The sequence below is a fragment of the Furipterus horrens genome, unplaced genomic scaffold (assembly GCF_987537825.1).
Source record: "Furipterus horrens unplaced genomic scaffold, mFurHor1.1.pri manual_scaffold_7, whole genome shotgun sequence".
NCBI classification, from domain to species: Eukaryota; Metazoa; Chordata; class Mammalia; order Chiroptera; family Furipteridae; genus Furipterus; species Furipterus horrens.
The window spans coordinates 137,891,664-137,909,521 of record NW_028327177.1 but is presented as its reverse complement, the minus strand read 5'-3'; the positions used below and the strand labels follow the sequence as shown (position 1 = coordinate 137,909,521).

General features: G+C 49.0%; 1 protein-coding gene across 4 annotated transcripts in view; it reads right to left on the bottom strand.

Moving 5' to 3' along the window:
- The window catches only part of LARS2 (leucyl-tRNA synthetase 2, mitochondrial), a 108,883-nt gene that overhangs the window by 21,007 nt on the left and 70,018 nt on the right, over window positions 1–17,858 (bottom strand). For all 4 annotated transcript variants that reach the window (XM_090284623.1, XM_090284622.1, XM_090284625.1 and 1 more), the window contains 5 exons: window positions 14,344–14,448; window positions 11,873–11,988; window positions 10,348–10,631; window positions 7,001–7,099; window positions 4,454–4,591 (listed from right to left, as the gene is read on the bottom strand). In XM_090284623.1, coding sequence (XP_090140749.1) covers window positions 4,454–4,591; window positions 7,001–7,099; window positions 10,348–10,631; window positions 11,873–11,988; window positions 14,344–14,448 — 742 coding nt within the window. The remainder of the gene's footprint in view (window positions 1–4,453; window positions 4,592–7,000; window positions 7,100–10,347; window positions 10,632–11,872; window positions 11,989–14,343; window positions 14,449–17,858) is intronic.

The following is a 17,858-nucleotide window of genomic DNA, read 5'->3' as shown; positions in this document are numbered from 1 at the left end:
AAAGAATGGGCCAGGACGCTTTTAGCAAACAGAAAAGATGATCTTATCCCCTTAAACCTTTGTTGTTTATGGTTCATACTTGGAGACATTTCAGCAGAACTACAGAGGGAAAAGGGGGCCCAGAGGTGACAGAATTCCTCACTTCTGAGGCCACTGAGAACCAAAGGGGTTAGGTTTTTTGTCCATATGCTAATCAGTGGTCCAGCTGGGCATGGGACAGAGGTCTCAGGGCTCCCAGTCTAGAGCTACTACTTGAGACAGAGGCCAAGGGGCTGAGAAATGAGCGGAAGGGGACCAGCCATCATCTCAATCCCCTCCGGAAATGATGATGCTACTGCAAAGGAACCCAGAAGTAGACATAACATGCTGATTTACGTGGGTTTCAGAAACAACAGCTGATAAGTAAAGAGAAACAGAAAGTCGTATGGGGTTGACGGGTCTCCATTTTCCCTCCCTGGCCAGCTTGGTCAAGTTGTTTGGAGGCTTTTGAAAGCGCTACCTGGCACATTCTGCACAACTCATCCCAGGAAGTGGCTGGTCTTCCCTCCATTTTTGGCGCACAAGCTTAGCAAAACGCCTCTGACGAAGCCATGATGCTCAGAGCCAGGCGGCCAGCGCCCTGCTGCCCTGATGTCTTTAACGGGAGGGACCCTGACCACTGTGCTGAGTGGCAGAGGTGAGACTTCTGGATACTTAAGAATAAAGCTCTCCCTCATTCGGAGTGGGAGGGTAGAGAAGAATATTCTCTTTTAAAGGATTAAAAAACAAACAAACCAAAATACTTCAATTTATACCATGTAGCTATCCCTTAAAGGTGATGGTAAAGCAAATTAGAACTTTATTTGAATAGAATAAAGTCATACCAAAAACCATATTTTAAAACTATATCAAATGCTGCAAATGTTTTTTCTCCTCAAATATAGTTTTAAACCACTGTGAAGAAGTCATAAAAGCAGTCAGGTCCTGTCCTGTATCTTAAAATAACTATTGAGTGATTTTTTGGTTCATTTGTTACTTCTACAAAGAATCGTTCACAAGCGAGAGAAATGTGCCCCAATGCTGAAGAGCCAGAAATCATTCATGGTCTTTGTTTCTAGACCAACGCGAGAAAGAGATACTTCTCATGTCGTACTTGGTCTTTGTACTTAACTTCGACCTGACTCTTCCTAACCCAGACAGAACCTTGCCTTTGAAGGACATAAACTTTTATCTGTTTATATCAAGGGTTTAAACTTAAATTTATTTAAACAGTCACTGAGGGTGTGCAACATCCAGCAGACTGGGACAGTAACAGGACGCGATTCCCAACTAATCTTTATCTGGGAGGTCAAGAAGTTTCCATAGGGAAGAACTGAGAAATGCAAGGCTGAATCATAGATTCAGTAACTCAGGGCGGAAGCGTTGTAACTAATTTATAGCTGAGGATTAATGCTGTTAACGCATTTAGTGTCCTGACGCAGATCAGTTTATTTTTACACGCCAAGCTCTCTGGGACTAATGAGAAGAAAATTGTTTGAAGTATTTAATTTATATACTAAATTAGCCTTCTGTAAGTAGATTTTTAATCCGTGCGTGCAGACAGAGTGGGGGAGCAGGTTTGAGCTTTCAATGTGATGCTTTTGAATGAAACTGGAACTTCCGTGCATTACGAAGGTTTTAAAGGTCACTTTTTAGCTATCAAAAAATTTAAAACACAAATCTTTCGACCCAGCATTCCCCAGTGTTAGGACTGGAACCTACAGGTATGATTCCAAATACCCGCCAAAAATAGTCACTGGATTTTTAAAGCAATTAAAAAAAGATGACTATTTAAATAAATTATGGCATATCCACATGACAGAATACTATGAATACATTAAAAAAAAAAACAGTAAGTTTTTATGCACTGATGTGGAAAGATCATAAGATATATTATTGAAACAAAAAAGCAAAAGACATGTAATATATGCAACATTTGAAAATGAATGTATCAATAGAAACATGGAGATATGCAAAATATTTTCTTGGAAGAAATCACAAGAAACCATTGGCAGGCTGAGGAGGAGCCTGGAGGGTGGGGGGCATGGAGTGTTCCCTTGCTGTGCAGCTAAAAATTTTAATTTTACACATGTATCACTTTTTTATTACTTTATTTTTTTATTGTTGACAGGCGTTACCTAGATGGGGAGATAATGAGATATCTTCCCCCCTTTTCTCTGCAGTTAAAAAAGATCCTAAAGGATGTTATATTAAAAAAGAAAAAAGGAAAAAAGAAAACACAACAACAACTGAAAATACATCCCAGGAGTTATGGTCCTGGCAGTAACAGCAGACAGGTGAGCCCGATTTATTCTCCTGATGAAAAACGCATGGAAAAAACAGATAAGATATAAACACACACACATGCATGCACACACGCACGCACACACGCACATTGTTTTAAATGTGTCATTGAGCTGGCAAATTCACAAAGAAGTACTACTAGATGGACCTTCACTAAAGAACATGAGAAATACTCTAAAGCGTGTTTCAGATCAAAGGGATATAACTTCAGATGTTTAGATCAGAGTGTATGCAGGAAAATGAGAAAAGGCATCAGCAATTCCAAGTACACGCCCATCGGGTACTTCTGTGGAGTCTGACAAGCTGAACCTGAAATTTACACAGGAGAACCAAGGGTCCAGTCATTGCTAAGATACTCCTAGAGCAAAAGACCCAAGTAGGAGGGCTTCCCTTACTGAATACTAAGACTTGTAAGGCTGACGCAAAGCCAGTAAATAACTAGCACAGGAAAAAGCAAATCAACCAATGGACGGATAGAGATCCTATAAATAGGCCGCTGCGTACGTATGAAAACCTGCTTTATGAGGGAGAGGGCACTACCTACCAGTAGGGAAATGGGTGGTACTGAGCCAGGGAAAGCAATAAAAGATTATTAAAATTTACTAAATTAAATGAAGAGCTTTTGCTCATCAGAAGACATCACAAAAGTAAGACAAGCTAAGAACGGGGAAAAACACTTGCAATACATACCACTGAAAAAGCATGAGCACCCAGAGTAAGTAAAGGGTTCCTGCCATCGACAGGAGACGGCCCAGAAGAAATGAGGATAAAGGCACAGACAGGGGTCTAACGAAGAGGAGACACGGAGGTCCGTAAACACAGCACACACATGCCAGACTTCTGTGGGACAGCAGTGTTCTTACACTCAAATACAACGCAGAGAGCAATCCACCCCACAGCCACCAGTCTGTCAAGACGTAAAGCTGTTGTGATGATGAGGACGCAGGCCGAGCACGAGGAGGCCTCCGCTCCGCTGGGGGAAGAGCAGGTTTTATGACCAATTTGGGACAATCCGGTGTCCCGGAGGGAAAAGGAACGTGTTCACACCCCACCACTGAGCAGTTCCAGAGCCGCGCTGACGCGTGGGCCAGGAACCCCGCACGAGAGCATTCACAGCAGTTCTATTCGTAACTGTGTCAGCGACCAGCAACGGTGCTCTGGACGTGTGAGCCAAGCCCCGCACGAGAATCCCAGCCCCCGGACAGGCCCCCCCAGGCCGCGCGGCAGGAACAAAACACGTCCATGCAGCAGCGGGGGTGAATCCCGAAAACGCCGAGTGAGGAAAGCAACCGGACTACAGGAAACAGCGTCCTGTTCACGCAAAGCCCAAACACAGGAAAACTAAACAACACGTGCTATTGAAAAATACATGCAGAGAAGATGCATTCATAAAGAAAAGGAGGAGAATGAATAATTCAAGATTCAGGAGAGGGGCTTGCTGCTGGCGGAGGGGGTGGTGGTGTACGAAGAGCAGTGACAGGATTGGAGAGGGCACCCCGGTTCCCAGGAACCTGTAATACTCTGTGTCCTGAACTGAGAAGGGGGTGCGTGGCATTTCATTTTACTCTTTAAGTCATATAACACATTACATATATCTTTAAATGTATGACATACTTCACGGGGAAAAAGCACACACACATCTTTCTGAACACAGGGGGCACTAAACCGGAAGCCAACAGGAAAGGAATTTACCAATGGATTTACGATGTGATTCCCTAGCTTTTAATCCATTTATATACCTTTATCGGAGTGCTATATCGAGGCAGGATTCAGTCCAGCTTAGGGACAGAGCTTACACTAAGGCAGCAGAAGGCAAGCATGACCTCACATGAGAAGCTACAAAAAGCTGTCATATAACATTATAAATGGCTCTTCTCTGCCTCTCAAGTAAAAACCTCAATTATTTAACTCAGGTAAACAGAGAACAGCTGGGGGTGAGATTCCACGCGAAGACCCATGAGGCAACAGAAATGCACTTCCCACAGTTCAGGCTGACCGTGACCTCCAAAACATGCTTGAAAACTAGAATTCTTCTGCGACCTACACGTACCCCGCTTCAGAAGACCCATCACCCGCTTGCAGCTGTTGTTCATGGTACTGAATTCTTTTGCGAAGCAGTACACGCACTCACCTGTGTTTGACCATTTTCTGATCGTGGCAAAAGTGACTAAAGAATCTCGCATAGAACAAGTGCATGACGGCATGTTCTTTCCCTCCAATGTACAGATCCACAGGCATCCAATAGTCTGCCAATGCTGGGTCAAAAGGCCTGGAAGAAAGAGAAATGGTCGTTCTTTTAGAAACCTGCTTTGCTACAGTTGCATAAAGGAGACAGACCGACTGCTATTTGCATACGCCCTGAAATAAATTATGCCAGAGAAAAAGTGACTGCCTTTTAAAAATATAATGAGAAAAACCTTATGTAACAAAGGAGAAAAAAACATCAGCTCAGTGTCAATTTACAAAAACTTTTCGGAAGCTATTCCTGACATACGTTAACAAATGCAATTTTTATATAAAATGAGGATGAGAGGAAAATACATCAGTGAATAAAAAGGTATTTCTGTACAATGCCTATCTGAATATCTAGACTTATTTTAATTTTTATTATGATAGAAAATCAAGATCTTTAAGTTCTTACCAATAGGGGGCAATGTGTCCTTTACAATGGGGACTACCTTGTAGATCCTAAATGTTCATTTTTAAAACAGAAATTCAATCTTATTTTTAAAACGCAGAGAGTCAGCAAGAGCTTATATATGGCTCCTGAATGCAGTGAGCAAATTTAGGATAACAGTCGGAAAAGAGCCCAAAAACTCTCACGTAATAGAGTTAGTCCACAGAGATCTTAAAATTAAGGTATCGTCATACTCCCGGGCCTGTCCCTGGGGAGGGGCAGTGCTAGCTGGGGACAGACCAGAGGCCACCCAATGGACTTGTGCTCCACGGTTTCAAATACCTGTGAGTCCTCTTCCCGCCGCAAACGCACCCTCTTCCCCCCCAGCATGGACTAGGCGGCTCTGCTCCGGGGAGAAGCAAGAGCTCGCCGCTAAGCGGGTGAGCCCGTCCGACCACCACGCGTGACCTCCCTCCCGCAGCCGGTCGCCTCTCCCCCAGGCTCTGTACCAGCACACTAGTCAAGTGAAAATCGTTTCTTTTCTTTGTGAAAAATGGTTCCCCAGAGAAATCCAACTACTGATCCAGGCGACAAAAAAGGAAGGGGAGCCAAGGATGGTCCTCGGCCCCAAAACCACTTCACAATAAATTAGTGGCCGAGATGCTGAAAGCAGCTACAGCTTGGATCTTGGATCTGCCCGGAAGCCGCTGAGTGAGGCTCACACCAGTGCAGACGTGGTGAGGGGAGCCACGGACCACGTGCATTCCCAGGCTGGGAGCTGCGAGGCCCCAGGATGGACTCTCACCAGGCGAGGGGGCTCCCGTCACTGTCGTTTAGTCTCTGTCATCTGTGAGAACCTTTTCCTTTGAAGCACTCTGGGAGGCTGAGAGCCTGGGTCCCCTGCGTCCTAGGCCAGCTGTTACTAGGTGGCATGCCCCCCAGCCCCTTCGAGAAGGAAGACCCGGCAGGGGCCACCCTGGCGGTTCCCAGCCGCCACGGCACCTTGCACCCTCCCTGCCTTTGCTGGCTCCTGTCACTCATAGAGTCCCACTCACACGGCCTGACCTCCCATGCCAGAGCCGCAACACTGCCGGGCCGGGCAGGAAGGGCAGGGGCGCCCGGCTCACTGGAAATACGTTATTTTTCAGTCAATGAAGAAAAACGGGGCATCTTGATACATGGGCTGCGGGGCTCCAGAATAGCTGTTCTCCCACAGACAAGAGCAGGCGGGTGAGGGGTCTCAGCACAGTAGGCTTTTTTGCAGTTTTTCCCGTGCTCTGCTCTATCATTCTCATTCTGTCTACTTACTGTTCTCTTTCCTTTCTTTCTTTTTTTTTTCCAAGGAAACCCACGCACACAGCTCAAACCAAACAGCACGGAACGGGATGCCATTCAGAACAGCGAGTGAGAAGAGGTGATGTTTCTTAGCTCTCATAAACCCGACCTCCTACCCTCCCTGCAGAGTTACGTCCTTATTTTCCGTGAAGTAAATAACATTAGGTCTTTATAATCGCACGAACGCAGGCCACTGCGGGGCCAAGGCGGTAGGATTACAGCACTGCCTTCCTTTTCCTGGGTTTTATCTTTCTTGCACTGGGGGCTTTCTTGGCCACGAAAATAGAATTCAATCACCTAACAACACACTCCCTTTACGGGATCTCTTTCAAGGAGCACGTGTCCCAGCAGCTCCATCTTGAAACCTGCGGGGTGACCACGCCGTCCCGGAGGGAGCGGGCCAGGGCAGCGTCACCTCTGCCTGACCTGGGGCTCTCCCAAGGAGCAGCGCTGCCTGGCTTCCTGCTGGCCCGGTGGAGACTTGCTCAGAGCTGCTCTGTGGTCTGAGGCCCTTCTCACCCGGTCCCTGTCCTTCCTGGGCTCCCTTCCCGGGTGTCGGGCCCGCGTCACGGTCTGAGGGTGCTCCCTGCCGACTCCCGCTCCCTCACCCTTCCTTCTCCGCAGGCGTTTCCCCCAACAACCCTTGCGCACCTGTGACCCCATGTTGGTGCGTGCCCCTGGGGAGGCCCAGACCGGCACGCGCCCGGGGGCCGGGCGGGGCCCTACCTGTGAGTGTTCTGCGGGTCCGTGTACCTCAAGTAGTACCAGGCCGAGTCGACAAAGGTGTCCATTGTGTCTGTCTCCCTCTCGGCGGCTCCCTTGCACCTGAGAGAGAAACGAGGTTCATCAGTTGGTTTCTTTTAAATATGAATGCAGCTTTCCGCCAGCTCTCGAGAAAGCTACGGTAACGAGGAGGAATCTGGAATGTCATAAGGACAATGCCACGTCGGGAAAAGACCATTCAGAGAAAGCCCTTCTTTGTATTATCTCCGACGTGAGATGTTTTAAAGGAATTTACAGAATCAAAGTTTCACCCTCTCACAGTGGAAAGCCTTATTCTCCACTTCTCCGAACTTAACCTGGCAGAAACCCTAACACCCTAAAACAAAACAAGAGGGTCTTTTTTGCACATTAACCTCTATTCCGGGCATGTCGAGACCGCCTTCAGCCAATGCCTACTTGATGATGCTTAAGAGGAAAATCAATTTAGGAAGAGAAGTTGAAAACCAAAGGTAGCCAGATATTGCACTGAAAAAAGGAACTTGTTTTGTTTCTTTTTAAAATCTCTGCTCTCGGGGGTGGGGTGCAGAATTCCACTGGGGTGACCTTAGAAGATAAATCACCCTGAGGCCCAAAGCCACCGCATCCCAGCTGGTGAGGATTGACCATGGGCACCGCCTCCCGCTCTGTGAAAAGTGATGTCAAGCAGGCAGCCTAAAACCAGCCCTTGGTGGGAGGACACACCCCTCCGAAACCGGCAACACTACAAATTGGAAGCCCCCCCTCCAGAGAGCTGTTCAGTACACATTTACCAACACCCACTGCCTGAACACAGGCTGCTACCGGAAGGGTGAAGGCAGACCTGCTGGTCAAGAACGTAAACGGAGAGCCTTGGCATGGGAGGGCCTGAGAGGAACAAGCAAGCCACTTCCTAGGGAGGGAGATCCCATGGGGGGTGTGGCTCTGGTTCCGCCAGGGCCCGAACACCGAACCAGCTGTGAAGCACCTTTCTGGGATGGGGGGCCTGAGGAATGAAGGAATCGGGTGCCAAAAGCCACAACTTCCACGGTCCCATGAGAGGGTGGGGCCCTTCATCAGGCCTAGCCTAGGAGGGGGCTCAACAACTCTGAAGGCCCCTCAAGGCCTGGGCCAGTGGGGGGTGGGTTGAGTGGAAATGAGAAGCCACATAGCAGAACACAGCTCAGCCTCCAGGCTCTCCCCCAACCATCCGTCCAAACGCCGCCCCCTGGGCCGTATGAGCCCTTGGGGGTTCTTGGACGATGAGGAGGGGCATGAGGAGCCCCAAGAAGAAGCGATGAACCTTCTGCTAATTTGGCACGCAAGCGCTCAAGTCTGTTTTTAATTTTTAAATAAAAGAAGGGGCTGTCCTTATATCTCGTATCTGTGAAAGAGTTCATGCTGGCTTTACAAAATTACCCAAAGAAACAGCCACTCCCCTCCTCTCACTTATTAAATGGAAGTGGCTGAGCAGAGACAGGAGCCCCAGATTGGTGGGGTGGGGGGGGATGCTGGGACTCCCAGGAACCTCCTGCATTTTAGTCTGGGGGCTCCCGCTGAGAACAGCAGTGGTCCATGGGGATAGGGGCTTATCAGAGAGACCCCCCGGGAAATCATGTGTCCCAGCACCCACAGCTGCCCTAACACACTGATCGAAACAGTACGAGCCTAAATGAAAGCCAGGTCTTTTTGTTTGGAGAGCAACCAACTAGAACACAGATACTATTTTGGGAAGTCATTGGAGGATAAGGGTTACTTCATCCCCCTCAGCCGTACAAGTTAGGGGGAGAACGCAGGACCCGGCTGAGACAAGGAATGGCACGTGGCCATGCCGCCAGCCCATGCCAATTTTCTTTTGAATGGTCATACTGGACTTACAGACAGCAACGCGCTTTCCTGCTGACACCACAGCTGGCTGGGATGGAAGAGGTGACTCACTAGAGGGAGGGCTACATGGTGGTGACAGTGACGTAATTACCATTATTAGCTCCGATAGTGATAATGCTAACACTGGGAAGCAGGCACTGATCACGCTTCACAGGCATGACCTCATTTAACCCCCCAATGACCGTTGGGGTTCTGAGGTGGACACCACTCATGACCCCATTTTGCAGAAGAGTAACTAGGGTTCAGAGAGGTTAAGAAACCCACCCAAGGTCTTGGAGCTCAAGGGTAAGGGGCCCACCTCCGTTGGGCTCTGGCGCCCCCAGTCCTCAGCACTGTGCTGCCCGCTGGGCCACGCTGGCCTGGCGTCTCTCAGCCCTGTCTGCTCAACAGAACCACCCAGGGCGCGCTGACCAATACCAAGGCCAGGCCCTGCCCTCCAGGAATCTGCAGCCCATGTAGGAAACCTCACTCCCAACAACGAGGCCCGGCTGCTGTGAATGGGTGGGGCAGGGCGGCTGGGAGGGCTGGGAGGACTGGGGTCCAGGCAGGATGGGAAGATGGTGGTCTCACTCCTATGATATTTACTGAATGTGGGGGCCACTGTGCAGGATTCCGTGTGTTAATTTCGTCTTCTGAGCAGCCCTTCAAGGGGACTGTTTTAGAAATCAAAGCTCAGAGAAGTCAGGTGACCTTCCCAAGGCCACTCAGCCAGTGCACAGGCCCCAGCCTGAAGTGGGGTGACCTAATTACCAACCTCGAACTCAGCTCTGTCCTGGCAGAGGAAGAAATCGTTTCAAAACATCCTCATCGTGATCTATAAAGCAGAGAAAAATGGCTTTTCCATAGAAGGACAAAGGAAAATGCTGGAGCTTGGTATCGGTTATTATTTAAGTCATCAGCTGGCGAGGCATCATAAAAATTACATTTGTGAAGCGGGATTATGTTGTTCTGTCAACTCTCTGGCCTGTCACAAATGTATGGAAGAACAAGCCCCGCATCCCCCAGCACGCTCGCTGTGGTGGCTTCTACGTGGCTCCTTGTGATAACACGCCCACCGTTGTTCTCGCGGCCACGAGATGGGAAAACTGCAGGGCAGAGGGGAGAAACCTCTGCCTCTCGTCTCCAGGCAGCTCTCTGGACTATAACGTGAAAGAGAGGGGGCGGCTGGGAAGCTGTGATGCCGGTGCGTAGCCTTCCCACACGCTGGAGCGGAACCTTCTGGGAAAGATGTGAGCTGACGCTGCTGCTCCCCCAGCTCAGAGGAGGGAAGGGGGCGCCCATCACAGCGGCTGGGCCCCAGACCCAAAGGTCCCAAAAGACCGATGGTATTCTGTCCAGCCTGGTGGGAGCCCCAGAAAAAAGGGAGCAGCGTTAGCCCAGGGGAAAAGGGGGTCTGAAACCCCAGCAGGGCGCTGGGCCAGTCTCGGCTGGTGGACGCGGCCCCTTACCTCGGGCAGGGGCAGTTCACCCACTCGGAAGCCGTGGCCAGCGGGGAGCCCCCCTTGCCAGTGAAGGAGGTGATGCTGGGCAAGGTCACGGGCAAGTCCTCCAGGGGCACAGGCACAGGGCCGCAGGCCGGGCAGTGGACCATGGGGATTGGCGTGCCCCAGTACCGCTGCCTCGAGACCAGCCAGTCCTTCAGTTTGTCACTTGTCACATCTCCACCCACTCTCTTCCTCCGGGCTTTCTGAGTCAGGGCTAGAAACGCATCCTGCCGGTTCATACCTGTGAACTGAGAGGGAAGGAGACCCTTTACCAAACACCAGCCCCATGTGGTTCTGTGCATCGATGTCCGTGGGCCCCACGTGCCTTTGCCTTCATGGGCCCCTTCCTCCCTAAGATAACCCTGAAAATTATACTTTATGACTGTGTTGAATAAAAGTGATAATTATTGATCCTAAAAGTTCACTTTTCCCTTCTGATTTTAAAAGAAATTAAAACCTTTTGGAGGCCCCTATGCAAGGTTCCACTGGCTGTCCAATGGCAGTGGCCCTGGCTCCGGGCTCCCCAAGCCCCCCTGCGAAGGTCATAAAACGCCAGCATTTAGCTGCCAGTAAAGGACTGCGTGATATGTGTTTTTAATGACTGCTCCTCTGTTGGGGGGAAAAACATCCAGAAAAGCACAATTCAATATTGCCCCAAAGCAGGAATGCAACTGAGCCAGGAAAGGAACATGGGGCCCCAGCTTGAAGAAGCAGAAGCAAGCATCTTCGGTGCCTAAATGCTGCCATTTTACACCCAGCAGGGCAGAACCCTAACCGCAGAAAAGAGAAACTCTCTCTTCACCTGACACTTTTCAGAGAACAAGGCCAGGCTGGCGCGGCCTGCCCACCAGCTGGACTGTGGGGACCTGGAATCAGCCCGGGGAGGTGGTCCGCACACGTGGCCTGGGTGGGCATTGGGGGCCCTGCCCTCAGGAAGCTCTTGGTCAGGAGGCATAAGGCCTAAGAAAGCGCAGCTCTGTGTATCAAAAGCGGCTCTTTTCATTAAGGGCTTGACGTGTAGCCAGAAGCGCAGAACTCCCCAGCAGGACCCGCCTTCACCCTGGGAGGGCGCTTCCTCTGTCCCGCCTCCCACGGGCACCCACCATCATGGCGCACTCGCTAACCAGCTCTCCTGAAAGTCCGTCAGGCCCACGCATCACTGCTTTTACATTCCAGAAGCTCATGAACGAAAGCGATTTCCTGGCAGAGGTCATTTTTGTCCCGCGGAAAGGTCCCACAATAAAGCTTAGCTCCTGTGCTGACCATACTATTCTAGAACTGGGCTTGGCTTAGTCGATCAACTTCTAGATCTTGAAAAGGGCTATTATTTCACTTTCGCAGCTTAAGGAACGAGCCTGCAAGACTGTTAGGTGTGGGGACGAGTGACCTGGCAGGTTGTAATCTGCCCCAAAGGCAAATGTCTCATCAGACTCCTGTCAAGGTTATGAATTTAGAAGTCGGTCCTTAGGCCCGGGCCGCGGGGACCCACCTCGGAGGAGCTGCTCAGTCTCTCCGTGCCGTCTGGCAAAGTTTCAATGACGTCGGAGTAGGACAGGCCCAGCCTCTGGGCTACGATGGTGTCCTCCGAGCTGGTGCTGGGAATGCCTAATGAGAGGGGAAGAAACACAAACCGTCTCCTCTGCAAATGCCCAAATCACAAAACAACCAACAGCACCGACCCCCGGCTTTAGTCTCTCCCAGGAGCTGCCACCTTTGCTCGTCACAGAGGCGATGACAGCTCACGCCACCGCCCGGACACAAGCGGCTTACCAGCTTGGTGCTGCTTCCTCTACGTTCCCTCCCTTGGCTTAGTCTCTTTATAAAAATAGGTGCGATTATAAAATACGCACTTTGGGATGCTTATTGTCACGGAAATAGTGATCATAGGTCTTGAGGGGAGCCTCTTCTTCAGTCTCCTCAGGGACACAGGACAGTTCCTTCTCCTGGGAAGCAGGCTGGCTCCTCCAGCATGTCCCAGCTCCCCAGAAAAATCCACTTAGTCAGGGAGTTGGAAGCTGGCACCCGTGTTTCTTCTTACTGCGTTTCGTTCCCAGAGGCAAGAGAACATTCTGAAGAGACATTTATTCTTGCACCCACGTGTACCCTTGAGGAGATGGAGCTGAGCCAAGGCCAGTAGGACCCACATCAGCGATTCGTGGAAACAGGTTATTCAGTGGTTGGTTCTGTAGGGCTGGGTTCGGGCAGCATCCCTGGTCTCTACTGGGGGCATCCCCCGGGTTGTGACAAACAAAATGTCTCTAAAGTTGCCAGATGTCCCCTGGTAGCCCAATCGCCCCCAGGGGAGAACTCCTGCTGTGGGGTCACCTGTCAGGACTGCTGGCATCCTGTGGACACACCACGTCACGTGGCATCCGAGAGGCAGAACGAAGGGGAATACACAGAAGGCCCAGGTCAGATCCCCATGAACAAGCTCCCTGGAGCTCTGGCTAACGCGGGGGTTTCATGCTGGGAGACACGCTCTCGGGATCCTGGGTGAGAGGGAGGCTCCGTGGAGATTATTGACCGAGAACACCGAACGGGACCAGTACGTGCTCACAGGGGACCCGAAAGAGACTGAAGGCTGTGGACACATGACGGCAAGCAATAAATTACCACTGCCAAGTGTCCGTGGTCAAGAAGGGAAAGAAGAGTCCTTTACTACCTTCCAAAGGGTACGGTTTGGAGTCACTAGGGGGAACGTTCGCATGCGGGTTTGTGACACAGAATTCATCTGACCACACAGAGTGTCCCGGGCCACAGGGTCGGTCACGTGGGCTCGGGACACCGTGCAGTGTTTATAACGTGCAGGTGAGACGGCAAAATTACCACTTCCTCTCTTGTTTGATGTCTGTTTCTGTTCTTGGAGAGCAAGAGGCAGTAACTTAGAAAATGTTAATTATGTAACTGTGGGAAACCAAGAAAACGGGAAAAATGATTTTCCAAAAAACACCTAAAAAAAAAAAAAATCAAGTTGGTTTTTTTCCCTTCAGAACACTCAATTTTTGTCAGTACTTTGACTCAAAATACCAAACGGAAAAAAAGTCACATCAACAAGAGCTTCCTTTGCTGTTTAGCATGGCTACTGGTGTTAAGAATTTTACTAGTGCTAAAATGCATACAAGTCGTAGAAGATGTTATTTCCTTTAAGTGACACACTTTCTAGGTTTAAATTGTCAGAAGAGAATGACCTGAATGGCTTAACAGCTGTTTCCTGTGTTGGTGCTTCTTCAAATCTCTTCGTCAAAAACAGATCTGAGAATTGTGAGGAAAAACAAGATTTTGAGAAGAAAAGCTAGCCTGCCCTTGGGAGGCTGGCTGGAACCTACAGCGGCAGGAAGGATGCGCACGGGCCCGTCCTGGGGGCAGATCCTGGGCAGGGCGTCCCAGGTGGTCATCCTCAGTTCCTCCCCAGACTTCCTGTCAGGTGACGATCGTTCAAAACACTCACGGGTAAGTGAGGCCGCGGAGGAGATCCAATTTCCAGTTCTACATACGCCTTCAGTGTGACTGCTACACAGTCCTTGTCCCGAACAGTGTGGGTTCAGCTCCTCCACAAAGCCTGCACCGGAAGCCCAGCCCACGCCGGGGGTCTGTGCGTGGAGCCCCATCTCAGACGCTGCCGTGGGCTCTGAGTTCCGAAAAGGTTCTCCCCTGACTTGTACTGCTCCCCACATCACAGGTACAAGTCTCCCCAACTCACTCTCCTGGCAAGGCCCGTGGGCAAGACATCTTTTATTATTCTCCATAGCAACAAGCACGGAGCCATCAATATACTTGATGTTTTCAAAATGCAGTTCTTCCAACAGGGTGATTCAATAAAGAAGCATTCATTTTTCCAAGGAGGCAAAATGGATCCCGGAGTCAACAGTCTGCTCTTGCACTTGATGGCAACAGGCTAGTATTTTGATCTTAAGCCTGCTAAAAACACATCATCCTGATTACATGTTAATAGCCGCTTACCTATTTTTGAATCCAGGGAACCCGCAAAGTCAGCTTTGGCCAAGACGACAACAGGGACCTCCTGCTGGGTGAGCATGTTCACAGCCATCACGGGCGTGAGGCAATCTGAAAATGAGAGCCAAGAGTTGGGGGTACCCGTCAGCGGGGGCTGCCTGAGTTTCAGGGGGGACAGGCGAGGGACATAAGCATCCGAGCTCCTGTGTTTTGTGCTACTAGGTAAAGAATTTGTTTCTTGGAGGTTTTAATGGATAATTCACACCAGTGGAAAATCAAAAGATTAAACAAATACGTGAAAATGTTCATTGCGCTCATAACCAAAGAAGTGAAAATGGCATTTTTACGTTCCAGATGGTGGAGAAAAGACATTCCCACCACCTCCCATCTTCAAGTGTTACGGTTTGAAACTCAGACATCTGAGTTTATGTGGCTCATTCGAAAGTGGACAATGGAATGAGCCACATCAAAACCTACCTACGTTAAAACTCAAGAGACGTCTGAGTTTCAAACCGTAACACTTGAGGATGGAAGTGGACAAGGGAGCAGAAAGTGACTGAGCAAAGACAAAAACAGCTTCTTCCCACAAACCCTTTCTCAGGTGATACTAAAGGATGTGTTCCAGCAGAATGAAGTGGGTAAATCAAGAGAGAGACAGACATGGGATGCAGGAAAGAGAGGATCCGACAAAAGAAAGAGGGCAGGATATTTGCAGAACGAAGTCGGAGGGAAGTCCCGGGATGACAGGTGTGCAGCAGGGGCCTGGGTGGTAACCAGGTCAGAAGTGGGCAGGACAGAGGCCCCAGGGCGCATCTGCAGGATAAAAAGGGAACTGATACACCATCTGACAGGTTGGAATATGTAGAAAACTGTACTGTGAGGAACTTTAAAGAGCTTTGGGGACGGGGGGGGGGGGGAGACTTAGAAATGCAAAGAACACCAAAGCAAATGAAAAAAATGAGGCTATCATGAGCTTCAGGAAAAACAAAGTTATATAAAAAGGAAAAGGTACTCATAGTATCCTTGGCTCAGCTGTGAGCAATATTTATGTGGTCATAATAAAACACTTCATTTGGAACTACCCAAAAGAGTGTATCATCTAAAATGAAGCTAGCTACAACCAGTGCAGCAGGGGGACAAGCCATGCATACGTGAACCTTCACTAAACATACATAGAACTGGGTACACAGAGACCCAGACACGATCCCAAAAGAAGGGATGAGAGGATGACAGCTCATGAGTTCACCTGAGCTTATGTTAACACCAGCAGGTTCTGAACTCTCACTATTTATCCTGGCTGTGTTTTAAGCCTTTATGTAAGTTTCTAAAATCTGTCTTAACAAACCCCAAAGTTAAAATAAGCCTAGGAATTAGGATTTAACTTTCAGAGGTAAAGCTAGGCTCCGTAGGCATCTAAGCCAGCTCTGTCTTCTCTCATCTTGGGTGTCGGGAAGGCAGGTCGGGGGACGGCGGGACCCAAGTGAAATGCAGCCCAGCGGGGTCGCTGGGGCTGACGCTCAGCCAGCAGCCACGGCACCGTGGCCGGGAGGCACCTGCTGCCCAGGCTGCTTAAGGGCTGACTCTTCCCCAAGTGGAGACCCAGACTTCTGATTCCATGTTGTCGCAGCCCAAAGACGAGGTGTATACAGCAGTCCCCCTCTATATCATGTTCACTTATCGCGGCCTCACTGTATTGCGGGGTTTTTAAAAATATTATACTTAATTATTTATCACGGATTTTTTGCTCTATCGCGGGATTCTGCGGTACTGTACAGTAAATACTAAAATAAATGTAAGGTTCCTACTTCACGGATTTTCACCTGTCGTGGGGGGGTTCTAGAACGTAATACCCGTGATAAGTGAGGGATCACTGTACTCGCAAACTCTGCAGTGATGATACAATGTTATCAGGGGGCTGGGAGGTGAAGGGTGGTGGAGGGAGAGGACGAGCACCAAGTGATGTCTAGCGCTGGTGAATCCAGAGGCGGCAGGGCAGGGACACCCTACAGAGACACAGAGGTCTGCACCGGGGAAATGGCTGCGGCGTGGTCAGCCAGCCGACCCCTCCACATCTGCCTCCCTTCTGACTCCGGAACGCGATGCTCGCTTGGACATGTGGCCGCAGAGCCAACGGCAGCGCTGAGCAGCACCGCTGGCACTAGGTGTGGCCGTGGGTTTGTGCGGAAGCAGCCCCTAGTTCATGCTCTCAAAGGGAAGGGGCATGCCCTTCTCCCCCCTCCCTCCTTAATGCAATGTGATGACATGTCGAACATCCCAGAACACACAGGTAAGGGCAGGGTCCTGGCAGGGCGGGGCAGGACGCCGGAGCGGGCCAGGGTCTGACTGCCTCACCAAGCGGCTTGTCCTGCCCACTCTGAGTTCCACGGGGACAAGGAGTAAACTTCTGTCTTTTTATTTTTAGGTCCCTGTTTTTCTCGGACTCTGTCAGAGTCACCAAGCTTATACTTGAAGTAATACACACGCCAACTAATTACACGTGGCTGGGTAAGGCTCCTGTTGCTGTTGTTATTGGTACGCTGCCTTCTCGTGTAATATACACGTAGCACTTGGACTTTAAAAAGCACAGATTAATTCTTAAAAAGGGATGGAAATTAAAGTAATCTTTAAGAATTATCATTTTATACCCAGTTAGCCAACCCTTTTCGAAGGCTAACATTAATGTTTGCGAAGCTGCCTGAAATGCATCTACCCTGTTACCTGATACAGCCCTTTCAGAAACCAATAAAAGCAACACGTAACGGGAACTAGAATAAATGTTCATAACCTCTGACCAAAAACACAAAACAAAGCCCATTCTTGGGAATCTCTCCTACACAAGTAATTCTCTAGAGGCAACGAGCTACGTGGGCACAAATGTTTATAGCAGCACCAAACACGAAGGCCAAATGTTCCATATGACAGGGAAGATTGAGGATGCGATAGGAAACTGAGTTGATAGGATATTATGTATGGATTAAAAAATAATGATGAAGTCTGCAAAAAAATCAAAGAAATATTTTCTGATGTCTTATTAAGTGAAGACCAAAAGTAAAGAGAGAAGCACTCTGATTTTTAAGATACATGTGTGTGGACACATGAATTAAAAAGTAATATGACCATATACAAGGGAATGAATTTGGACTCTCCCTTTGCCTTACTAAAAGATTAACTAAAACCTGATTAAAGACCTCAATGTAAGGTCTAAAACTATAAAAGTCTTAGGAAAAATGTGGGTGTAAATCCTCTCGATCTTTGATTAAGCAATAGTTTCTTAGATATGACACCAAAAGCAAAAGCAACAGAAGAAAAAATAGATAAATTGAACTTCATTGAAATTAAAACTTTTGTGCTTCAAGAAAGTGAAAAGATGACCCACAGACTGGGAGAACATTGATCTAATAAAGGACTTATATCTAGAACATATAAAGAACTATTAAAATTAAGTAATAAAAACATAACTCAATTTAGGCGGGAGGAGGGGACAGTGGTGGCAGGAAGGGGTAAATCAAAAAACATGTATG